General features: G+C 52.4%; 1 protein-coding gene and 1 long non-coding RNA gene across 3 annotated transcripts in view; one reads left to right on the forward strand and one right to left on the reverse strand.

Annotated features, from left to right (window-relative positions):
* Nucleotides 1–993: 993 nt before the first annotated feature.
* Nucleotides 994–15,693, reverse strand: LOC138985568 (uncharacterized). The gene is made up of 4 exons (XR_011462611.1): nucleotides 15,547–15,693; nucleotides 5,498–5,630; nucleotides 3,967–4,195; nucleotides 994–2,747 (listed from the first exon to the last, which is right to left on the reverse strand). It is a non-coding gene; the product is annotated as an uncharacterized lncRNA (long non-coding RNA).
* Nucleotides 15,694–15,819: 126 nt separating this feature from the next.
* The window catches only part of TECPR1 (tectonin beta-propeller repeat containing 1), a 28,270-nt gene continuing 18,561 nt past the window's right edge, over nucleotides 15,820–25,528 (forward strand). For both annotated transcript variants that reach the window (XM_070362302.1, XM_070362303.1), the window contains exons 1-5: nucleotides 15,820–15,943; nucleotides 20,641–20,876; nucleotides 21,232–21,414; nucleotides 21,960–22,082; nucleotides 22,906–23,031. In XM_070362302.1, the coding sequence (XP_070218403.1) occupies nucleotides 20,652–20,876; nucleotides 21,232–21,414; nucleotides 21,960–22,082; nucleotides 22,906–23,031 (657 nt within the window). In that variant the 5' untranslated portion in view covers nucleotides 15,820–15,943; nucleotides 20,641–20,651. The remainder of the gene's footprint in view (nucleotides 15,944–20,640; nucleotides 20,877–21,231; nucleotides 21,415–21,959; nucleotides 22,083–22,905; nucleotides 23,032–25,528) is intronic.

Genomic DNA, 25,528 nt, shown 5'->3' on the forward strand with positions numbered 1-25,528 from the left:
GGAGGGGCCCTCTGTGGGCCACCCCCCAGCACGTGCTCGCTCAGGGCCCTGCAGGGTGCGGGAGGGCCTCGATCTGCACTCTTGGTCATTATTCTGTCAGCGAGCCCTACAGCTCGTTTTTCCTGCAACCGCAGAGAGAAGCAGAAGCCACACAGCCCTGGCTTTGAAAACGGGGGGCCTGGAGGACTGAGGAGGGCAGGGGTCCTCAGGAAGGAGAGGGGACCCTCTCCCCCACCCCCTCCATCCCCGCTCCTACCTGCCGCCTGCACGGTGGACATGGCTGGCTTCAGCAAGGGGCCCCTGGGCGGGAGGAGGGAGCCTGCGGATGGGGCCAGGAAGAGCGCCCTTACGCTCCAGTAGAAGAGAGCAGGAGGCTGGGGGCGACATGAATGAGGGACACAGAAGGCCCCGGGGCCGGGGCCATTGCGGGCAGAAGGCCGGGAGGAGTGGGGCAGGGTGGGCCGCGGGGGCATAGAATGCGGCCTCACAATCCAGGGTTCTCAGGTTCTGAGCCTGCAGTCGCCACCGCTGGGAAGAAGCCACAGTCCGGATTCCACCTCTGGCAGCTGGGGCACTCAGAGAGGAGCCCGTTTAATACCACTGTCCAGGGGATCCTTGATAAAAGCCACGACTTAGGAGTGGTATTCTTGCCTGGAGACTTCTGTGGACAGAGGAGCCTGGCAGGCTACGGTCCAGGGGGTCGCCAAGAGTCAGACAAGACTGAGCAACTAACAAAAACGAGTGGTAGGGGCTTCCCCGGTGGCTATGCCTGCCAACGCAGGAGACGTGGGTTTGATCCCTGCGTTGGGAAGATCTCCTGGAGAAGGAAACAGCAACCCACTCCAGTACTCTTGCCTGGCAAATCCCATGGACTGAGGACCCTGGCAGGCTACAGTCCAGGGGGTCACAGAAGAGTCTCGGCAACTAAGCAGCAGAAGCAGCCCAAGCCCCAGAGCAGCCAGGTGAGGACCCAAGGGGGCAGGCTCTCCCGTCCCCCAGGGCGGCGGGGAGGACTGTCAGCAAGCAGAGCGCTGAGGCCCCAGGAAGCAGGCGCCCCTCGAATGGATCCGCCGCTCCCTACTTTGCTTCCGTGGTGGCTCCCCTTGCTTTCTGAGGACAAGTTCCTTCCCAGTTTCCAGGGACACCCAAGGAAAGGACGGGGGTTCTGCAGCTCCGCCAGGAGGAAGGGCCCAGGGTCTGTGCATGGAGCCAGAGAGGAGCCCAGAGGCGTGACCCGTGATCACGACCATCAGTACTTTCAGCTGCTGCCGCGAACAGTGCTAACAGATGTGGCCACGTGAAGGGCTCCGGGGCTCCCCATGGGCTGCCCTGCCCGAGGAAACCGCTTCCAAGGCTGGGCTTTCCCTGCAGGTCACACGATTACAGTCAGCTGACCTGGACGCTGCAGCATAGGACTGGGTCTTTGGTGCCTCCCACTAAGTAGCCCTCACCTCTCATTTAGAAGAGGCGCCCTTTCCTAAAACGGTCTCCTTCTGCCTTCCTACCTGGCGGAACCAGGGCCTGTAGCCTGTTGCAGGTGTTAACGGTGTGGTCTCTCTTTTAAAAGGGACACAGCCTGCTCTTCCATCTCGGGGCTGCGTGTCCTGGCCCACTAAGGAGGAGCCCACTTGTGACTCAGTTTCCTCACCTGTAAAATGCGGTCAGTCAGTTCAGTTGCCCAGTCGTGTCCAACTCTTTGCGACCCCACGGACTACAGCACAGCAGGCCTCCCTGTCCATCACCAACTCCCCGAGCTTGCTCAAACTCATGTCCATTGAGTCGGTGATGCCATCCAGCCATCTCCTCTGTTGTCCCCTTATCCTCCCACCTTCAATCTTCCCCAGCATCAGGGTCTTTTCCGATGAATAGGCTCTTCACATCAGGTGGCCAACGCATTGGAGCCTCAGCTTCAGCTTCAGTCCTTCCAATAAACACCCAGGACTGATCTCCTTTAGGATGGACTGGTTGGATCTCCTTGCAGTCCCAGGGACTCCCAAGTAAAATGAGGTACTTCATCGGATCTCTGTGAGGGGACATGGCTGAGTGGGCGGCCGTCAGCAGAGTGTGGGGCTGCCTCGGAGCCCAGGCGCTGCTGGGGGCCCCGCGCGGACGTGGCACACACAGCACTGACCGTGGGTGCGGCCCGCCCACCCCCCCGCCCCAGAAGTTTTGGCGAGTGGTTTAAGGTGGGAATTGTCATCGCTCTTGTTACATGTATATGCGAGGCTTCCCAAGTGGCTCAGTGGTAAAGAATCTGCCTGCAATGCAGGAGGCTCAGGAGATGTGGGTTCGATCCCTGGGTCGCGAAGATCCCCTGGAGAAGGAAATGGCCACCCACTCCAGTATTCTTGCCTGGAGAATCCCATGGACAGAGGAGCCTGGTGGGCTGCAGTCCATGGGGTCACAAAGAGTTGGATAAGACTTAGCGAATAAAGAAAAACATGCATGCATGTAATTTGACAAGGGTTGACTTTTTCCCCACATGGGCTCACCTTTCTGTTTTGTTGTGCAATTTGCTTTTCTCCCTGGAGAGCTTGGCTCCTCCTCCGAGATCCCATGATCTCCATCCTCCGTCTGACCAGTGTATATGCCCCCGCTCGTTCAAAGGCCAGGCCCCCCTCAGATCAGACTGCAGTCTCCTTTCCCTTGTTGATGATTTCCCAGGACTGCCCATGCGCCGTGCACTCTGTTGAACTCAATTCATGTTCAGTGAACCAGATTTTACAAATCTCTCTTTTTTGGCACATCTAAATAACAATTACAAATACATTAAAGTAGTTCTCTTTACATTAAACAATTACATTAAACAATTACATTAAACAGTTACATTAAACAGTTACATTAAACAATGTAACCTGCAGTTATAAGTGTGGCATGGTTAGATTCTTTTGAATATTGCAAACACCTCAGACAACAAATAAAGCATATATTAATGCAATGATTACCAAGCCAACCTCTTACCCCAAGTAGCAACATCATGGATTTAACTAACATCTTCATTATTCCCTCTCTTTTTTTTTTCAAATACCTTTTTCAGATTACAGCTATATTTATTTTGATACTTTTCCAGGACTGAAGCCCCCAGAGAAGAGGAACACCATCTCTCATCAGCTGGATTAAGGCATTTTGGTTATAGATGGAGGAATTCCTGGATGCAGCCGGATCTGGACTGCTCTTCCCAGGGCCATCAGACTAAAGATGCTGTTTATAAGTAAACATCATTTGCTGCATCGATCAGATTTGAAAGCTCAAACCCTTCAGTTAGGTTTCAGTCCTTTTCCAGCTTGTTTCTCCCCTAAAATGATGCCATCTGTAGTCCTGCTTGATGGTATTCTGTAACTTCTTATAGAAAAAGCCAAGCGAAATTCTTGGGCCATTACATAATCCATCTCTGGGTTTTTATGTTTGACTAACGCAGTCCTATCATTATGAATTAGTGACTTGACCTGTTAGCGTTATTAAAGAGTTATGTTTGCTCTGTTAGTATTGTGTGAAAATTAACAAGGCTGCCTAATGAAATGAAGGGTTGAGTCCTCCTGGACACCTGGGGAGACGGCTGCAGGATCTGGGAGCACCCTGCTGAGCCCACCCCTTCCCTGGCTGCTCTGTGTGAGTGCTAGGGCAGACCCCTCCTGCTTCTCGAGTGACCACCAGTGTGGACACTTCCCGCTTTCTGGGGGGCCAGTGGCTTTGTCCCTTGGTCCATGCAGTTACTGGTTTCTACTTCGACAGAAACAAGTAAGCAGCATCACTTTATAATGGGAGGAGGACAGCACAGCTCTGTGCTAGCAGCTGCCCCTGGATTAGCTTTCTGTGCTGCCCAACAGAAGACCACAGACTTAGCAGCTGAACACAGCACCCCATCAATGGTCTCACAGTTCTCGGGGTCAGGAGTCTGGGCTCAACTTCACTGGTCATCTGCTCGGGGGTCTCACAAGTTTGCGATTGACTGGGCTGCAATCTTACCTGGAGGTCTAAGTGAGAATGATCTGCTCAGTTCATGCAAGCTGCCAGCCGGATTCACTTCTTGGAAGCTGCTGATGGAGGGCACCGGCTTCTTGACTGTGGGCCGCCCTTGGATTTAGAGGCTGCCCATGGTCCTCCAGGGGCTGCTCACAGCCTGGCTATTTGCTTCCGCAAGGCCATCAGGAGAGAGAGTTTCTTGCCTCCAAGAGTGAAGTCCCTCTGCAAAGGGCTTTTACATAAATAAGCCAAGCTCACCCAGGATAATCTTCATTCTGAATAACTCAAGACTCAACTGATGTGGTATTGGAATTACACCTGCAAAATCCCTTTCTCTTTGCGTTATTCTGCCAGCTAGAAGGTTGTTACACGTCAGCCCCCATTCCAGGGAAGGGGTTTTATGGGGGAGGGGCAGAGACCTCAGGGACCACCCTGAGTAGATGGTGAAATCAGTGAGAGCTAAACACAGTCTGTCACTCCCCCAGCTGCCCAGGTGGCACCAGCGTGAAGAACCCTCCTGCTAACGCAGGGGACAAGAGAGACCTGGGTTTGATCCCTGTGTTGGGAAGATCTGCTGGTGGAGGGCATGGCAACTCACTCCAGTACAGTGTCCTTGCCTGGAGAATCCCCGTGGCCAGAGAAGCCTGACGGGCTACAGTCCATGGGGTCTCAGAATCTGACATGACCGAAGCGACTTAGCATGCACACAGACACATTACTCCTCCACTCCTGTGTTACAACCAGCCTTGTGCACCCTTCACAGTAACGGGTCCCTGCAGAGCATCAGTATGAGCTCATAGGTTCGCCATGGCCCCAGAGGCCACCTCCCTCTAGGCCGTCTTTGCCCTGGCTACAGTCAGCTGGCCAAAGTCCCTGCTTCCGGGCCTTTGCACTTGACGATCGTTTTGTCCACTTCCCTCCCCCGCATCCTCACACCTTCACTGTATCCTGGCCTTGGCTAAACTACCGCCCCATCAGAGAAACCCTAATGCCCTGAAAGCCGCACTACACCCCTCCTGATCAGATGGCCCCCGGAGCTCCCAGGGGCCCTTGGCTTCTGCCTGTTTTCTGAACTTGGTTTGGCAGCCCGGTGCGGACTCCACAAGCTAAACAAAACCCATCACCAGGGATCCTCTTTTATGGTTTGGTTTGTGACCCAAGAATCCTGAGCGGCCGTGTGAACGTGGGCAAATTACTCTCCCTCGGGGAACCCAAGGATGCTGTCAGGCAGGGCTCAGGGGCTGTGTGAACTCAGAGGACCTTCCTCTTTCCCCAAGAGAAGTACCTGCAAAGGATGGGGTTCACTTGGGCTCAGTTTTTTGAGGATGAGAATGAGATACATGCCTATAATATTTGCTAACTTGGCTTCAGGTACTTATTTTCAAGCCACATTTGGGATAAATTATTATCTTGAAAAAACTTTTCTCACTCTTACTTTTCTGGAAATGACTTTTAACTCAAGCTTCTCGTCATCTTCAACGTTGGTGTCACTGTGACCCCAGAGTTCTCTCTCTGCCTCAGATTCCCAGCTCACCTCGTCTTGTCTTATCTTCTGGACTGTTCCAGCTACGGCCTTTTTAAAAATCACGTGTGGGGGACTTCCTTAGCGGTCCAGTGGATAAGACTCCACCTCCCCAACGCATGGGACACGGGTTTGATTCCACAAGCTGAGAGTGAGGCCAAAAGAAAAAAAAATCATGTGATGCTGTCATTGGTAAGTCATCCCACTCATGCAAAACTAGGACAGTCACTTTTACTATACATCCTTTTCAAAAAAGAAAAGGAAAGACCTTTTTAAATTGTAAAATATAAAACACAGAGAAAAATATAGAAGATGTAAATGTGAATTATTTTAAAGCAAAACATGTAATCACCACATGGGTCAAGAACTGGAATGTTGGCAACAATCCCAAAGCCTCAGTATGTCCCTTTAGTGCCACCAAAGGCATCTACATCCCGGTTGCTATGGTGACATTACGGTACTCACTGTCTTGATGCTTTGACCATTAAACGTACATCCCTTGATGTTATAATTAAGTTCTTGCCTATTTTTGAGTTTCACCTGTAAAAGGATCGTACAAGGCTCTCTGGGGCTCTGGCTTGTTTACTTGGCACGTGTTTAAGATTCACCCACGTTGTTACACTGTTGTGCCTCATTCTGTTTTTGTTGTTACCAATAATATCCCAAATATAAATAAATAGGCCACATTTATTCATCCATTCTACTGGTGATGGACACTCGGGCCGTGCCAGACACGGCTGCTGAGAACGCTCTTGCACCCGCTCCTGCTGTGTGTACGATCTAAGGCGATACTGTCCCCGGGCCAGTCCCAGCTTCGGCGTCAGAGATAAGTGATGATGTCAGACCAGTTTCCCCAGTGACAGCGTCAGCCCACAGTTCCATGTGGCCTTCCTGGGGGGTGTCGCATTGTGGGTTTTATCTGCATGTCTCTGCTTGCTGAGGTCGAGCACTTTTCCCTACACTTACTGACCATCCATATTTCCCCCCCTTTTTTTTCTTAAAAGTTGATTCGAGTCCTTTGCTTTTTTTTTTAAGTGTTTTGTCTCGTTCATACTGATTGACGGGCGTTCTTTTGATAATCTAGATCTTGGCTCTTTGTTGGCAACAGGTGTTGCAAATATCTTCTCCGGCTTGGTGGTTTGCCATTTGGGGGTTTGTTTGTTTCTTAATGCTATGCTATGCTAAGTTGCTTCAGTCGTGTCTGACCCTGTGCGACCCCATAGACGGCAGCCCACCAGGCTCCCCCATCCCTGCGATTCTCCAGGCAAGAACACTGGAGTGGGTTGCCATTTCCTTCTCCAATGCATGAAAGTGAAAAGTGAAAATGAAGTCGCTCAGTCGTGTCCGACTCTTAGCAACCCCAGGGACTGCAGCCTTCCAGGCTCCTCCGTCCATGGGATTTTCCAGGCAAGAGTACTGGAGTGGGTTGCCTTGTTTGTTAATATTTTATTTATTTAAAAACTTTTAATTTTATATTGGAGTATAGCTGATTAACAATACTGTGATAGTTTCAGGTGAACAGCAAAGGGACTCACCCATACACGTATCCACTCTCCCCTAAACTCCCTTCTCATCCAGGCTGCTACATAATATTGAGCAGAGTTCTCTGTGCTATACAGTGGGACCTTGTTGGTTATCTATTTTAAATGTAACTGTGTATATGTCGATCTCAAGGTGGTTTGCCTTTTCACCCTCTTAATGATCAACAGAAGTTTTCAATTTTAAAGTACTTGAAGGGGGAGAGACAAACTGGGAGATTGGGACTGACATACACACACTACTACATGTGAAGCAGAGAACTAATAAGAACCTACTGTATAGCACAGGGAAGTCTATGCAATACTCTCTAATGTCCTGTATGGGAGAGAATCTAAAAAAGAGTGGATGTATGTGTATGTGTGTGTGTGTGTATATATATATGTCATGCCCCGTGGGGCCACCCAAGACGGGCGGGCATGGTGGAAAGGTCTGACACAATGTGGTCCACCGGAGAAGGGAATGGCAAACCACTTCAGTATTCTTGCCTTGAGAACCCCATGAACAGTATGAAAAGGCAAAATGATAGGATTGAAAGAAGAACTCCCCAGGTCAGTAGGTGCCCAATATGCTACTGGAGATCAGTGGAGAAATAACTCCAGAAAGAATGAAGGGATGGAGCCAAAGCAAAAACAATACCCAGCTGTGGATGTGACTGGTGATAGAAGCAAGGTCCAATGCTGTAAAGAGCAATATTGCATAGGAACCTGGAATGTCAGGTCCATGAATCAAGGCAAATTGGAAGTGGTCAAACAGGAGATGGCGAGAGTGAACGTTGACATTCTAGGAATCAGCGAACTAAAATGGACTGGAATGGGTGAATTTAACTCAGATGACCATTATATCTACTACTGTGGGCAGGAATCCCTTAGAAGAAATGGAGTGGCCATCATGGTCAACAAAAGAGTCCGAAATGCAGTACTTGGATGCAATCTCAAAAACGACAGAATGATCTCTGTTCGTTTCCAAGGCAAACTATTCAATATCACAGTAATCCAAGTCTATGCCCCAAACAGTAACGCTGAAGAAGCTGAAGTTGAACGGTTCTATGAAGATCTACAAGACCTTTTAGAACTAACACCCAAAAAAGATGTCCTTTTCATTATAGAGGACTGGAATGCAAAAGTAGGAAGTCACAAACCAGCTGGAGTAACAGGCAAATTTGGCCTTGGAATACGGAATGAAGCAGGGCAAAGACTAATAGAGTTTTGCCAAGAAAATGCACTGGTCATAGCAAACACCCTCTTCCAACAACACAAGAGAACACTCTACACATGGACATCACCAGATGGTCAACACCAAAATCAGATTGATTATATCCTTGCAGCCAAAGATGAAGAAGCTCTATACAGTCAACAAAAACAAGACCAGGAGCTGACTGTGGCTCAAATCATGAACTCCTTATTGCCGAATTCAGACTTAAATTGAAGAAAGTAGGGAAAACCACTCGACCATTCAGGTATGACCTAAATCAAGTCCCTTATGATTATACAGTGGAAGTAAGAAATAGATTTAAGGGACTAGATCTGATAGATAGAGTGCCTGATGAACTATGGACGGAGGTTCATGACATTGTACAGGAGACAGGGATCAAGACCATCCCGTGGAAAAAGAAATGCAAAAAAGCAAAATGGCTGTCTGGGGAGGCCTTACAAATAGCTGTGAAAAGAAGAGAAGCGAAAAGCAAAGAAGAAAAGGAAAGATATAAGCATCTGAATGCAGAGTTCCAAAGAATAGCAAGAAGAGATAAGAAAGCCTTCCTCAGCGATCAATGCAAAGAAATAGAGGAAAACAACAGAATGGGAAAGACTAGAGATCCCTTCAAGAAAATTAGAGATACCGAGGGAACATTTCATGCAAAGATGGGCTTGAAAAAGGACAGAAATGGTATGGACCTAACAGAAGCAGAAGATATTAAGAAGAGGTGGCAAGAATACACAGAAGAACTGTACAAAAAAGATCTTCACGACCCAGATAATCACGATGGTGTGATCACTAATCTAGAGCTAGACATCCTGGAATGTGAAGTCAAGTGGGCCTTAGAAAGCATCACTACAAACAAAGCTAGTGGAGGTGATGGAATTCCAGTTGAGCTATTTCAAATCCTGAAAGATGATGCTGTGAAAGTGCTGCACTCAATATGCCAGCAAATTTGGAAAACTCAGCAGTGGCCACAGGACTGGAAAAGGTCAGTTTTCATTCCAATCCCAAAGAAAGGCAATGCCAAAGAATGCTCAAACGACCGCACAACTGCACTCATCTCACACGCTAGTAAAGTAATGCTCAAAATTCTCCAAGCCAGGCTTCAGCAATATGTGAACCATGAACTTCCAGATGTTCAAGGTGGTTTTAGAAAAGGCAGAGGAACCAGAGATCAAATTGCCAATATCTGCTGAATCACGGAAAGAGCAAGAGAGTTCCAGAAAAACATCTATTTCTGCTTTATTGACTATGCCAAAGCCTTTGACTGTGTGGATCACAATAAACTGTGGAAAATTCTGAAAGAGATGGGAATACCAGACCACCTGATCTGCCTCTTGAGAAATGTGTATGCAGGTCAGGAAGCAACAGTTAGAACTGGACATGGAACAAGAGACTGTTTCCAAATAGGAAAAGGAGTACATCAAGGCTGTATATTGTCACCCTGTTTATTTAACTTCTATGCAGAGTACATCATGAGAAACGCTGGGCTGGAAGAAGCACAAGCTGGAATCAAGATTGCTGGGAGAAATATCAATAACCTCAGGTATGCACATGACACCACCCTTATGGCAGAAAGTGAAGAGGAACTAAAAAGCCTCTTGATGAAAGTGAAAGAGGAAAGTGAAAAAGTTGGCTTAAAGCTCAACATTCAGAAAATGAAGATCATGGCATCCGGTCCCATCACTTCATGGGAAATAGATGGGCAAACAGTGGAAACAGTGTCAGACTTTATTTTTGGGGGTTCCAAAATCACTGCAGATGGTGACTGCAGCCATGAAATTAAACAATGCTTACTCCTTGGAAGAAAAGTTATGACCAACCTAGATAGCATATTGAAAAGCAGAGACATTTCTTTGCCAAAAAAGGTCCATCTAGTCAAGGCTAAGGTTTTTCCAGTGGTCATGTATGGATGTGAGAGTTGGACTGTGAAGAAAGCTGAGCACCGAAGAATTGATGCTTTTGAACTGTGGTGTTGGAGAAGACTCTTGAGAGTCCCTTGGACTGCAAGGAGATCCAACCAGTCCATTCTGAAGGAGATCAGCCCTGGGATTTCTTTGGAGGGAATGATGCTACAGCTGAAACTCCAGTACTTTGGCCACCTCATGCGAAGAGCTGACTCATTGGGAAAGACTCTGATGCTGGGAGGGATTGGGGGCAGGAGGAGAAGGGGACGACAGAGGATGAGATGGCTGGATGGCATCACTGACTCGATGGACATGAGTCTGAGTGAACTCCGGGAGTTGGTGATGGACAGGGAGGCCTGGCGTGCTGCGATTCATGGGGTTGCAAAGAGTCAGACACGACTGAGCGACTGATCTGATCTGATCTGATCTAGCAACTAAATAACAAAGTAATTGAGTATATTAATTTTTTCCTTTAAGGTTGGTGCTTTTTGCATCTTTTGTTGAAATCCTCCCTTCCCTCAAGATTGTTAGGATGTTCTCTTATACTGTCTTCATGATGCTTTGTTTGGTCTCGTACACTTGGCCCTGTGATTAGCGTGGTCACGTCTCGGTGTGTGCCCCTTTTCTTAGCATCTGTCCCAATAAGCATCGCTTTTACTCTCAAAAGTAAAAGAATTTACTGCAGAATTTCCTGTAGAAATTCCTGTAGAATTTCCTTAAGCTTTTCTTCCAGGGTAGATGATACCTGTGGTGCTGGCCGTGGGCAGGGCTCCTCTTCTATGCTAGAGGGTTGCTGATGGGGTCTGGGATGGGAAACGCCACTCTGGAGTAGCTTAGTGAAAAACTTCGTCTGTAAATATCTTGACAATGAAGCACATTTTAGGTGCAACTGGTGTGCTGGGAAAATTATATTCCTGGAGTCAAATATACAGAACACGCCTTTTTTATGCAGGTCTAACACAGATCGCGGTCTGGTTTTGAATATTCTGTGAGACTTTAGTGCCATTTGACTTCCCTGGTAGCTCAGAGGGTAAGGAGTTTGCCAGCAATGTGGGAGACCCAGGTTGGATCCCTGGGTGGGGAAGATCCCCTGGAGAAGGAAATGACAACCCACTCCAGTATTCTTGCCTGGAAAATCTCATGGACGGACGAGCCTGGCAGGCTACAGTTCATGGGGTCCCAGAGAGTCAGACACGACTGAGCGGCTTCACTTCACTTCACTTAGTGCCATGAGAAGCTCCTCAAACTGCTCCTGACCAGTAGGCGTCACCTGGTGGGGTACAGGGTGAAGCATAAGGCAAGTGGAAGGTGGGCCCTGCCTGAAAGGCTTCTGGTGGAGAACAGATAAATATCCAGACCTGTATTCCACAGGTATATAAACATTAGGGACTTGAAGGTACGAGTGCAAGTTTGTTTATTTGGCTGTGCTGGGTCTTAGTTGCGGCATGTGGGATCTAGTTCCCTGACCAGGGACTGAACCAGGGCCCCCTGCACTGGTGGGGAGTCTTAGCCACCAACCACCAGGGAAGTCCCATGAGTGCAAGTTTTATGTTGTTTGTTGGAGTGTAGCTTATGTTAAGCATATTAACCTGGGCTTCTTGGTCCACTCCTGACCCTTGTACTTCACCACTGACCTCATCAGTTTATCCTCCTTAACCCTTGATTATCTGCCTTTATACACCCAACTCAAATAAACCCCTACAGGTTACAGCCTTTTCTGCCTTCTCACCTATTTCTCTCTCCCCGATTGGACCTTTTCATCCAGATGAAGAGGTCTCTTGACCAATCTGAACCCCCAGTAGGGCCGGACACAGTGAGCACTCCTAAAATGTCTGTCACGTGAACGTTTGACTCGGCCGTGTTTACATGACTTTGCATGACTGGGTGGGGGTCAGGCAGCTGATAGTGACTGTCGCTGGCTCCAGGTTTAGCTCGCTGTTTGTTAGAGGTTGTGTAGGTTTTCTCTTAGATACAAAACATCCCCTCTTCACGTGAAGGCACGGGTGGCTGACGTTGGCTGTGTGAATCTGGACATGCACATGAGCTGCACTTTCTACACAGTGTTTCTGCAAGTTTTTCTCTACCATAGATGGGGGAAATCCTACATTTTTAGCTGCTTTATCTCTTAAGTATCAAGTGAAAAACAAAAGTGTTGAAATCCGATTCATCAGCAGAGTAAAGGAAGGAGCTGTATGGCGTGGGCTGCCCCGGGGGCCAGCCAGCACTGGCAGAGTGGTGAGAAGGGGTCGTCAAGCTGAGGAGCGAGGCTGCCCAGGGTCCCGCCCCAGGAGCGCCGGTTTCATGGCCAACATATGACTGACTGGCTTTACAGAGGGAGGAACGACTGTAAGCAGAATTAAAGTGAAAAGACTGTGTTCTGCTTGTGAGTAAGCGTTTACTCCCAGTGAAAAATAATGTCCACAGAGAAAGGAAACATCAGTGGCTAACAAAGAGAAATGCCATTGCAGTTTAAGAACAACGTAAGCACCTCAGCTTAGCTCACGGTAGACAGCCTACCATGTCACGAGTGGGTGAAGACAGCCCCACACATTGCTGATGGGGGGGCTGAAATGCAGCCATGGGGTGAATGTGTGTGAGTCAGTTCTGCTAATCTCTGCCCTTTCGTTCAGGCTCTTCCAACATTTCTCAATGTATGAATTTACCCTTCTTTCTGGGGGACTGAGGGAGGGATATTCATTCCTTTATAAAAATCAAGTACCTGTTGTGTGCTGAGCAATCATAAAGCCCTGGAAATTCCAACATAAGTAAGAGAGGCACTCCCTCAGAGATCTCATGGTGTGGTCAGGGAGACAGATGGGAAGACAAACAATTGGCATATGACACAGGAGGGGCTAGAATGGAGAATGTGCAAAGTATGAGGGTGTAGACTCAGGTCTATTTTCCCTTGGTAAGATCTGACCTTTGATCTGAGACTTAAGGTGGCATGAGAATGGACAGTGGAAGAAGGAAGGTGGACAGGACGTGTGGGACAGCGGGGTCTGTGTGCAGGAAGCCGAGGGGTCTGATGGAGCACGGGAGGGCCCGCATATGGAGCTCTGCCAAGGCTCAAGCTGAAAGGTTCAGGGGAGCTGAGGCTACCACGGAAGGGGAAGCCAGGTGGGGGAAGCCATCAGGAAGAACCTCAGCTCTTTCCTATGGTTGATGGGCAACCGCTGGAGACATCCAGTCAGCCCATCCTGGCCATCAGTCCAGCCATGCCTCTCTGCCCCAAACAGCAGAATATACACAGTAATGTCCACCATCCTGACAGGAGCTCTCTACCAATCATCCGGAAGGGTGCTGGATCCAGGGTTGTTTAGTCTAAAGTGTTTCTGGAACTCTCACAAAGCAGTGATACTAATGGCCAAGTTCACCAGCCCAATTACACAGAGATGATAATAACACTAGAAATATACGAGTCCTCACTGGGAGCCAGGCACTGCTGTAAGCGATCTATACACACTTCCTCACTTCATCCTCGGCACCACCCAAAGGTACAGATGATGATGTTTTCCCACTTTGTAGATAAGGATACAGGAGCTGAGTGACTCACATAGCAAGCGATGGACCTGGAATCTGAACTCCGGGGACAGAAGTGGCAAAGCTAGGATGGAGAAGAAACAGGAAATGAAAGTTGAGATTTTAAAAAGCAGAAACAAGAATGAGGATGATCAGTTGTGGTGAGGACAGAAAAATGCAGACCTCCTGACAGTAACTGAAAGGTCAGCTCTGCAAAGGCTGGAAGGACTGGGGAGTGGGGGTGGGGCTGGGGAGGAACACAGGTCCCCAGAAGATCCACTTGGCAGACCCTGAATCCAGGAAAAATGGCACGAACTCTGTCACAGCACAGAACACTGCAAGGACCTTGGAGAGCTCCTAAGTCAATGGCCTGTTCTAAAGCAGAACCCAAGGCCAGAGAGAGGAAACAGCTACAAAGTGTCACGCGCAGAACAGGATCTAGTTCTTTCTACTTTAAGACTAATGTTTCTGCAGACCAGTGGCCATTCACGCTCCTGCTAACAGTACTCCAATTCTCCTCTGAGGAACCACCCCCTCTGTCTGGCTGGGCCCTTATGCTATGGGTCTCAGCTCAGACTGCTACAACAAAAATACCACAGACTGGGTAGTTAAACAACAAATATTTCTCACAATTCTGGAAGCTGAGAGTCCAAGATCAAGGCACTAGTAGATACGGCGTCAGGGGACAGCCTGCTCCCTGGCTTGAGGACAGCCACCCTCTTTGCTATAGCATTACAAGAGGCAGGGCTGTGAGGTCTTCTAGTCTCCTCATGAGGGCTCCACCTTCATGACTTAATCCTCTCAAAGGTCCTATCTCTAAAGGGATCCGAGTTTCAATTATGAATCCTGCTGCTGCTGCTAAGTCACTTCAGTCGTGTCCGACTCTGTGGGACCCCATAGACGGCAGCCCACCAGGCTCCCCCGTCCCTGGGATTCTCCAGGCAAAAACAGTGGAGTGGGTTGCCATTTCCTTCTCCAGTGCATGAAAGTGAAAAGTGAAAGTGAAGTTGCTCAGTCGTGTCTGATTCCTTGCGACCCCATGGACTGCGGTCTACCAGGCTCCTCTGTCCATGGGATTTTCCAGGCAAGAGTACTGGAGTGGGGTGCCATCGCCTTCAAATTATGAATCCTGGGAGAACACAAACATATTATCCAAAACACCCCAGTTCTCCAGGCTCAGTCAGTCCACACATGCCATTCCCTCATAACACACACGATTCCGCAGAGCCATCCAGGGTGACCCAGAGGCTTCAGCTTTTTCTCCCTCTGGAGACAATCCATGTGGGGCTTCCCCTGTGGGTCCCCAGAAAGGAACAAGAACCAGAGAAAAAGGGAGAGAAGCACAGTCCAACTGATACTGCTTCAGCCTCTGTGTCTGGCTGTGCCTGGCCTTTCCTCAATCACATCTTTTTTGCTTTCATTTTTCTTTCTCCAGCCCAGCTTTGGGGAAATCATCTCCTACTTCTCTGGGTTGTTGGAGAGATGAACTGAGAAGGTCCACGTACAGCACCTACACCAGAGGCTTGCACCCATCGAGCACTCACATGTTGGCATTACTACATAAAGTTACCTCGAAATAGGTGTTCGAGGGTAGTTAAACACTGGCAACACAGAACCGGAACAAATTGGTGACTTGTTATTGCTACCACACCATGTTGTACTCACAAAATCACCTGTCCTGGGATTTTCCCCAAGAAGGTTAAAGCTTTATGTGTAGGCAAGACGACGTTTCGATTAGGTGGAAACCACCTAGACACCTGTTTTGGTGCCTGATTCCAAGCGCCCACAAGCCGGCTCGCGCCACTACCCTGCAGCCCGCTCCTCCAGTCCCTGCAGGGCTGTGCACCCAGGCGCCTCCCGACCCTGCCCCGCTCCTCGCCTGCGGCCCTGAGAACACACCGCCTGCTCCAATGGGTAGACCCTGGGGGCGGCCGGCAACCTCAGGAGGCGATCGGCCAGGTCCCGGGGGCCTGTGGACCATGTGCGGGGCCGCCTCGGCCCCGGGATCGCGGGAAGAGCGCGGAACTACCGCGGCTTCGCAGCACTTCAATCAGACCCCGGAAGTGGGCGGGCGCGCGACCCCGACGAGATCCAGAGGCCGGCTGAGGACGCAGTAGGCCGCAGCCAATAGCGCGCCTGCAGTCTTTTGCGTCACTGCAAAGCTGACCAATGGGCGCGGGTCTGGCAGCCGCTTCCTGCCCACGGTCTCCTCCGCCTCGCGGGAGGGCCGGGCCGCTCTCCAGCCGCCGAGGAGCAATCGCCGCGACCCCGCCCGCGCGGTGCCCCTCTCCCGCAGGTGAGTGCAGCGGTGGCCGAGAGGTCAGATGGGCGCCTCGGTCCCTCCTGCAGAGGTTGGGGCGGCTGAGGCAGCAACTGCGTTTGTCCCACGCGTGCCGAGTGGGGAAGGGGCTGTGCTGGTGCTCTTTGCTGCACACCCGCGGGCGCACCGCCCCCGGCCCCCCGCCCCAACATGACACCCCAACCAGCATCTGCCCTGGAGTGACTTGGGAAGAGGCTGGAGGGTGGAGAGGATCGAGCCCGTCTCCTCTCCTGTGGGCAGTTATGACAGCAAAGCTGCTTGTCCTGGGATTAGCTCAGGCAGATGGTCAGGGCTGGCGCTGAGATGCTACTGGTGGCCGGGCAAGGGGCCCACCTGTCGCCCCACCACTGGGAACCAGAGTGAAACCAGGCTGACCGCCCAGATCAGACAGCCGGGGGGTTATTTTCTGAGCTGCCAAATGTGGGAGAGGATGGACCCAGCTCCTCAGGAAGGGCTAAACTATCTTGCATGTCCTGTTTCTTCCCACCGCTTTGACCCTAACATTGCCTCCCAGCAGCCCTCACAATTGTCAGGCAGGCAGTGAGCCGCTTTAGTAGCAAAGGGTTTTCTCTGACCAGGGGATGGGTGTGACAGGGTGTGATAAAAAAAAAAAAAAAACATCAGAAAACCTTGCAGGAAGCAGTCCTAAGGCGACTGGGAAATAAACGCTTCAGGCTCTCCTTTGGGACTCTCTCCCTTCCTCTACCACACCCCAGCCTACTCTCTCCACCCCCACCTTCCCTTGGGTACCTCCACTTCTCTGAAGGAATCTGTTAATTAACCGTGCAGAAAGGCAGATGGTTCTGAGGGTGGCCAGCAAGTCTTCTGAGTAGAATGACTGAGGCACCAACTGGAATTCATCATGCAGAATTTCTTGGTGAATCGGAGGTCACTTGCTTGGGAGATGTTGCCTCTACCTCTTCACTTCTACAAAACCAAGAAATCCTAGAATTGTGGAACTCAATGCTTCAACCTCCCATTCAAGAGTCCTCTGACCCAGTGACCCGATGTCCCTAGACGTGTTACCCCATCACCTCACAGCCAGAAACTGGCTTATGAGAAATTGAGACCACATCTTGGTCAAGGAGGTGGGACTAACCAAGGATGGCTACCTCCTGTCATCTTTAGCTGGGAAGTGATGTGCACCAGGATTTTCTACTCCAGAGGGAGTTTACAAACATCACCCCCAGGTGAGTCTTCTGTTTGTTAGCTGCCCAGAAGGCTCAATTATGTCTGTTTGGAAATGACCGCTTAGTCATTTCCAAATAACTAAGTTCAGCATCATCATTCATTGAGCTCAAGATGCAGACTGGGCCTGACCTCACGTTACTTGTACAGTGAGCCAAGAAATCTCTTTGAAGACTGGGTTCACATTAAAAATGTCTCCATGGGGGACTCCCCTGGTGGCCCAAAGGCTAAGACTCCAGGCTCCCACATCCCACATGCTGCAACTAAAGACCCCATGTGCCGCAGTTAAGACCCAGCACAGCCTAATAATAAATAAAAATTTTTTTTATTAAAAAAAAATCACCATGGGAACTGACATACCGCCTTTCCCTATGTAAAACTCTTACTTTTCCCCAACAACTTATGAAGAGGATTGTCAAACATAGTCAAATTGAAAGAATTATACAGTAAGCACCCACATACTCATCTCCACCTGGACTCTACCATTGACAGCTTAACATACTCGCCTTATCGCATACCTGTCCACCTGTTAGAAGCTTTGTTGTTGTGTTGTTGTGTAGTCGCTAAGTCGTGTCTGACTCTGGGAGCCCACCAGGCTCCTCTGTCCATGGGCTTTCCCAGGCAAGAATACTGGACTGGGTTGCCATTTCCTTCTCCAGGGGATCTTCCCAACCCAGGGATCAAACCTGTGTCTCCTGCATTGGCAGGCGGATTCTTTACCACTGAGCCACCAGGGAAGCATGACCTAGGACCTTACTTTTAACCTGAAGCATGTGTGACATTTGGCTTCCCCGGAACCGCATTTCCATCTTAGCGCAGGGAGTCAGTGAATGTAGGTGGCAGTGATTTTCTGTAACTTTGAATAAACACTCACTTTGTGCAGAGCACTGGGAGATACAGAGGAAATGAGGAGGTCAAGGACTCAGACTGACCAGAAAGGGCTTTTTTTGTTTGTTTGTTTTTAAGAGAGAGAAGATTGGCAGTCTGGGATAGTAAATGCCCAGAAGTAAATGATTTCAGTGACACTCGTTGAGTTCCTGCTGGGTGCTGAGCAATCTGGTATAACTCTGTGCCTATGTTACCTCTTTCAGGTCTCACAACAACTACATAAGTAGGTCAGTTCTCCTTTCTGCCTTTTCCAGATTAGGAGACCGAGGCACAGAGAGGTTAGTCAGTGGACTCTTGTTCATGCTAGATGGTAGTGGGGCCAGGACCCAAATTCCCACAGTCTGGGTCCAGTGTGACTCTGGGACTCTTGAGTCACAGAGTAAATGCTTCAGGGGGAGAGTGGACTCTCAGGCTTGACCAGGGAAGAGCAGAAGGCATCTGGAGGTGCCACAGCTATCTCAGGAGTCCCAGCTCAGGCACCCAGATGAAGTTGCCAGTTTTCAAATGGCTTCAGAAAGCTGGCGTCCTGACTTCCCATGTGTTTGACCTGGATGTTGGTGCCCCAGGTGGAAGCATCACGTTTCTCCATTCTTCCTGTCGCCACTGCCTGTCCTGGGTGTTTTCCAAAGTTTGGCGCGTGCTCCACTTCCCGACTTCCTATTTATCCTTCAGTCACTTCCTTGCAGCCCACACTCTCTTCTCCATGTTTGTAAGACACACTTTGTTCCAGACGAGCCTAGTTGCTCACAGCAGTTGCTCCTGTTTTCAGAGGTGCTCCGTCACCCATGTAGCCATTCCAGTTGTCACGCTTTCTGTGCCCCCGGGCATCTCGAGCAGAACGGCCTGGCTCCAGCTGTGAGGCACCCAGGCTCCGTCTTCTGGTCGCTCCAGTTTCCAAGTCAGACAAGCTATGTCCTCCTTTTGCGGCGCTGCTCGGTCTTGGGTGTTGGGGCTGCTCCATCAGGCAGAGCTGCTCGCTGTGACTCCCCCAGCTGCCCTCATCCAGCTGCTCTGTTTTGCTGCCGTAGGTCTGGCCACGTGGCCTTGACGCGGCTCCAGGAGTCACGCTCCAGGGAGCAGCAGCCCCGTCGGCCCCAGGGTTGGGGGGTGGGGGGCGGTCAGTGGTGATGCTGAAAGCTCAGCTTCTCTGTACACCAGTGCCACACTGGATCTTGGAGACAGACCCTGATGCTGGGAAAGACTGAAGGCAAACGGAGAAGAGGGTGGCAGAGGATAAGATGGTTAGAGAGGTTCACGTCCAACTCAATGGACATAAACTTGAGCAAACTCCGAGAAATAGTGGAGGACAGAGGATCCTGGCATGGTGCAGTCCAGGGGTCGCAGAGAGTCAGACATAACTTAGCAACTGAGCAATGACAACAGAGTTCCGGGTGAAGTTAAAAAGGGTAGCTTTACTGCTCTGCCAGGCAAGGGGGACCACAGCAGGCTAAACGCCCTCAGATACATGCGTCCCCACGTGGGGAACGTAGTGACAAGTTTTGCAGTAATTGTCCAAAGAGGGTGTGGTAAGCTCATGGATAAGCTGATGGGTTGGTGGTGAGGTCAGCACCACCATCATCAGCCTTCAGCGTCATCAACCTTCAGGTCCAATGGCCTGGGGTCTGCGTGCTTGTGGGAAGCATACTATGGTTAATCATTAACTTCTCCCACCTGGAGGGGGTTTCAGTGTCTGCAGGGTAGCTTAAAGGTACTGTGGTGTGTGATGGGAACCAGGGCCTTGCCCCAAGGCTGCTCTGGACTGTCCCTCCCTTCCCTAATTACCAACTGCTTGAATCTGCCCCTTGGAACTCAGGGAATGAAGGCTGAATGAAGGCCATCCTCTACAGTCAAAGAAACGAAGGCCCTGTGCCCAGAAGCCCCACGGGGCTCTGTGCGGTGTCAGTGGCAGAGCACAGGTGTGGGCCTGCACACCCTCCACGAAGCAGAAGGGGAAAGGAGAGAAGGAACAGCAGCGGAGAATGGCAGGAGGAGGGGGTCAGGGGGAGGTGGCCACCGAAGGCGGGTAAAGACAGGCCCCTGCCATCCCTGCCACCCGCTCAATCGAGCGGCTCCTACAGGATCACACAGGACTCTGGCTGGGGTGCCGGGCCTGTGCGGACGCCCCTACCAAACCCAGAGGAAGGGGGATCATGGGGGGCCCCGCCAATGTGAGGGGGACCCTGTGCACCAGAGGGTGGGGCCTATGGGGAGGCCTTTCAAGGATTCATTAGATCTGCAACCTGTCATTTATTCTTTAGACAAGAAAGATGCAAACTGTGACCGAATGACAACACTATTCATTAAACTGGGGGCAGGAGGTATTTGGATAGTACATATTTTTTTTTCTGGATTTTTTTGTATATTTCGAGAAAAAAAAAATCCTTACCATGAGAGGGAGAAAAGGCAAAGAACAGAAAAGGAACCTGGACTGAAGCTGGGTTCTGCCCTTGCTTTGCTGGGGGGTGGGGAGGGTGCTCAGCCTCCTGCAGCAAGAGAGCATCACCCCGGGGTTCCCTGCCTCACCAGGCAGTCCCCGGGGCCAGGGTCCTGGAGCGGCCGTGCCCACTGACCTCGCCCTCCTGCCTCTCTCCCCTCAGCCCCCGCGGCCATGCCCAGCTCGGCGCTGTGGGCAGTGGACCTGTTCGGGAGGGTGTTCACGCTGTCCACGGCCGGGCAGCACTGGGAGCCGTGCAGGGACGCCCAGCTGGAGTTCAAGCGGGTCAGCGCGGCCAGGGACTGCTGCTGGGGCATCGCCTGTGACCACCAGGTGTACGTGCTCGTGGGTGCCAGCGATGTCCCCATCCGCTGCCAGGAGGAGGCCTATGAGAATCAGGTGGGTCCGAGGGGTGGCGGGGTCGCCGGGAGACAGCCCTGCACCCCCGACGCCTGGCCTGTTCCCGCCTGTTCCCTTCAGTCTGCTGAGATCAGGCCGCGCAGCTGCTGCAGCCCGCGCGCGTCCTGTCCTCACCCAGGCCACTGGCCGGGTCTGCACAGGCTCCGGGGCGGGTTCCGGGAGCTCACAACAGCCGTGCCCCCCACCACCCAGGGTGGCAGGTCCCTGCCCTTCAGGTTGCGGTTCTGGTGGCCGTCTGCTCACTTCCTGTCCTGGAGACGAGGCGAGGGCCCTGCTGACCCTGGAGAGCCCTTCACCGCCCGGGCCTAAGGCCAGTCTCTGCCTCCGCCTGCAGCGCTGGAACCCCGTGGGCGGCTTCTGTGAGACGCTCCTGCCAAGTGACCGCTGGCCGTGGAGCGACGTGAGTGGGCTCCAGCACCGGCCGCTGGATGGGGTGGCACTGCCCTCGCTGCACTGGGAGTGGGAGTCGGACTGGTACGTGGATGAGAATTTTGGAGGGGAACCCACGGAGAAAGGGGTAGGTGAACTCGGGTCTTGCCGGCGGGGCTCCCCGTACCCCCAGTGCTGTCCCCGCGCCCCGTGGCATTGGGCCTCGCCCTGGGCCGCGCGCTCCCTGCTTGCTGGACGGGGCCCACGGGTGACGCTTCAGGCCACACGCTGCCCCCCCCACTCCCGCTCCCCTTCCCCAGCTCTTCCCCCCCATCCCGCTCCCCTTCCCCAGCTCTTCTCTGGCCTTCCCCCCCCCATCCCGCTCCCCTTCCCCAGCTCTTTCCTGCCTCCCCCCCCCCACTCCCCCCTTCCCAATCCCGCTCCCTTCCCCAGCTCTTTCCCGCCCCCTTCCCCACTCTTTCCTGCCTCCCCCCATCCTGCTCCCCTTCCCCAGCTCTTTCCCCCCCAAATCCCGCTCCCCTTCCCCAGCTCTTCCCTGCCTACCCCCCCATCCCGCTCCCCTTCCCCAGCTCTTTCCTGCCTCCCCCCACCATCCCGCTCCCCTTCCCCAGCTCTTTCCTGGCCTTCCCCGGGAAACTTCCAGAGCCCCCCACCCCCACCTTGATGTTTCAGGGCTGGACATATGCCATCGACTTCCCTGCCGCTTACACGAGGGACAAGAAGTGGAATTCCTGCGTGCGGCGCCGGCGGTGGATCCGGTACAGGAGATACAAGTCTCAGGACGCCTGGGCCAAGGTCTGGGGCCTGCGGGGCCAGGGGCACGTAGGTGGTGGGCCTGTGCGGGGAGGGCGCGTGGACCCGCACGCCTAGCCTGGGGCCTGGCCTCTGACCCCCTCCAGTGTTGAACGCTGTGACCCAGTGTCCCTTCCTTTGGGAGGTGGCCGCTGCGGGAGCCGGGCCAGACTGTGGCCCAGGGCAGCACAGCAGGGCGTTGCCCTGGTCTCTGGACTGCCCTGTCCCGGACTGAGACTCGATCTGGTACATCTTCCTCCCCCACCCCCCAACCCCACCCCATGCAGGAGCCACTCAGGCCCTTGTATTTTTCCAGTGACCCAGAAAAACCAACCAAGGGGTGTGAGGCCTGGACTGGGGTGCTCGGGGGCCTTGAATGAGAGGAAGGCCTCAGACCCTCGCCCGACCTCTCTGGAGGGCCCATGCCACGAGGTGGGGCTGCCAGCCCAGCCTGCCTGGCCCTGGGGTGCGAGCAGCCAGGCAGCAGGGCGACGGCCAGGGTCACGGGAGCCCCCACCCCACGGCTGTGTTCTGGGGTTAGCTCCTTCTCTGTGGAAGATGGAGTCACAGCAAAGTGGGGGCCACTGTGAGCCCTTGGGGCCAGCAGCCCAGCCTGGGGCTGGTGGAGGGGAGGACACGGCAGAGGGGCCCTCCGCCCAATGCTGCCCTTCCTGTGAAGTCAGCAGAGCCAGGCTAGAGGACAGAGGGCACGTGCTGAGGGCTGGCGGGCAGCCGGGGTGGGGGCTCGCAGGAGCGGACCAGCGCCGCCCCGGGCCCAGGCGCCCACGGGCACTGAGGCCTCCTGCCTCCCACCCCTTCCATGCAGATCCCTTCGGAGGACGACCCCCAGCAACTGCCTGACCCCTTCAGTGACCTCTCTGTGGGCGGGTGGGAGGTCACAGACGAGCCCGTGGGCCGCCTCTCCGTGTGGGCCGTGACCCTGCAGGGAAAGGTAAGGCCACCCCAGAGCTGCGGGTGGGAGGTGGCGGACCGGCCGCCCACGGAGCGGGTGGGGGAGAGGCTGCCCCCGCCGGCCTCCCGGGAGGACGAAGGAGGGCGCTCCCTGGGCCCTCTTCATGTCCTGTCCCAGCAGTGGGGGCTGCCTGAGCAGGTGGCATGTCGCTGGGGGCCCCACAGTCCCCCGTCCTGCGACCCTGCTGTCCTGGGGACCCCCTGGGTCCTCGTCCTCCTAGAGGCCTCTGAGCTCCCTGCGTGCCTGGTCCTGGCCTGTCCCTCCTCTGAGCACCTGGAGCCTTGGTTGGCGCCCACCCTGGGCTGGGTCGCATCAGGCTTGGCTCCTCAGAGCAAGGCTAGGCTCCCTTCCCAGTGCCCTGTGGTGCCTCCCACACAGCAGTGTCCAGTATATTAAGGGTGGGTGGGTAGGATGGGTGGATAAGTGGATGGATGCAGAGGGGTGTGGATAGGTGGGTGTGTGTGTATAAATGGATGGATAGTTACGTGGATGAATGCATGGATGGGTGGATGAGCAGATGGGTTGGTAGACAGGTATATGGATGAATGGATAGTGGATTACTAGGTGGGTGGGTGGGTGGGTAGATAGATGGGTAGATGGGTGGGTGATGGATGGATGGATGCAAGGCTTTCGGATGGGTGGATAGATGGGTGGATGGGGGCAGGTTTAGAGAGGAGAGGAGCGTCTTCACTCGGGAGCTTGTGATCTAGGAAATGTGATTCAAAGAAACGAAACCCACCCCTGGCGGCAGCAGTGACAGCGACACAGACGGTCCTGGGTGCAGGGATCTAACACTCTGAGTCCTCAGTGCTCTAAATGTAAACTGATCAAAGCTCTCTGGATGGCTCTGGAGCAGTCCCAGCGGGTGTTTATCAGGCCTACCTCCAGGTCCTGCTCGGTCCAGGCCGAGGCCACCCCGTAGTGGCTTTCTCTTAGCCACACTGAAGGGTGCTGGGGAGCTGGACCGGATGCAGCGCCACTGCGGGGCCACCTGGATGCAGAGAGAGGGGAGAACAGGTTTGAGAGCCGTGCTGGGTGTGAGCCAGCACTCCCCTGTGTCACTCCTGCAGTCCATTAAAGGTGGAACCAGGACCTGGGCTTTGGGCGAAGTTGGGCAGACAGTCGGGTCAAACCCAGCAGGCAGCAGGAGGGGGGCTGCCCAGGACTGGTTCTGCAGTGTGGGGGGCTGTGGATCCAGCCGCTGGTTTAGTCACTGGAGGAGAAGGCGATGGCACCCACTCCAGTACTCTCGTCTGGAAAATCCCATGGACGGAGGAGCCTGGTAGGCTGCAGTCCATGGGGTTGCGAAGAGTCGGACATGACTGAGCGACTTCACTTTCACTTTTCACTTTCATGCATTGGAGGAGGAAATGGCAACCCACTCCAGCGTTCTTGTCTGGAGAATCCCAGGGACGGGGGAGCCTGGTGGGCTGCGGTCTATGGGGTCGCACAGAGTCAGACACGACTGAAGCGACTTAGCAGCAGCAGTAAACTGTCTGAAGAAGCACCCAGCAAAACTTCATGTGCAAATAGGGCCCATTACATGGAACGCATGAGGGCGATGGTGAGAGAGTTATAACCTATGCACTCCAGTGTCCCTTTTCTCCCTTGGAAAATAGTGTTTATACTAAGTCATTGGAAGTGTTTTATTCATTATCATAAGCGAGACCATGTTACATATTTCAAAAATATTATAGTACTGTGCTGAGATAGCATAGAATTTAAAGTTTATAAATAAAATTAATGAGTAATAAATCTCACTAATAAAGAATTTTTAAAGAAAACTTGAGGTGACAGGGTTGGAAGGCCGTGGACCCCCGCCCTCCAGGACCACAGAGACATGCCGCCCCCTCCAGATGAAATGAGCCACATGGTTTGGGCAATAGAAGCAGGTGGTTCCATCTTAAATATCGGATTATGCTCCCTGTCATCCAGTTAAGGACAGAAAGAACATTTTGTTGTTGTTACTCAGTTGCTAAGTCCTGTCCGACTCTTTGGACCCCGTGGACTGCAGCACAGCAGGCTTCCCTGTTTTTCCAGTACTATCTCCCAGTTTGCTCAGCTCCGTGTTCACTGAGTCAGTGATGCCATCTAACCATCTCATCCTCTGTCACGCCCTTCTCTTTTGTCCTTCAGCCTTTCCCGCATCAGGGTCTTTCCCAATGAGGTGGCTCTTCTCATCATGTGACTAAAGTATTGGAGCTTCAGCATCAGTCCTTGCAAAGAACATTTTGAAGTGAAGTGTTTTTCTAGTCATATCCAACTCTTTTGTGACCCCATGGACTATAGCCCACCAGGCTCCTCTGTCCATGGAATTTTTAGGCAAGAATACTGGAGTGGGTTGCCAGTTCCTTCTCCAGGGGATCTTCCTGACCCAGGGATTGAACCTAGGTCTCCTGCATTGCAGGCAGATTCTTATACTATCTGAGCCACCAGGGAAGCCCAAAGAACATTTTTGTTGTTGTTCAGGTCACTC

This window comes from Bos mutus, chromosome 25 (genome assembly GCF_027580195.1).
Source record: "Bos mutus isolate GX-2022 chromosome 25, NWIPB_WYAK_1.1, whole genome shotgun sequence".
Classification (NCBI taxonomy): domain Eukaryota; kingdom Metazoa; phylum Chordata; class Mammalia; order Artiodactyla; family Bovidae; genus Bos; species Bos mutus.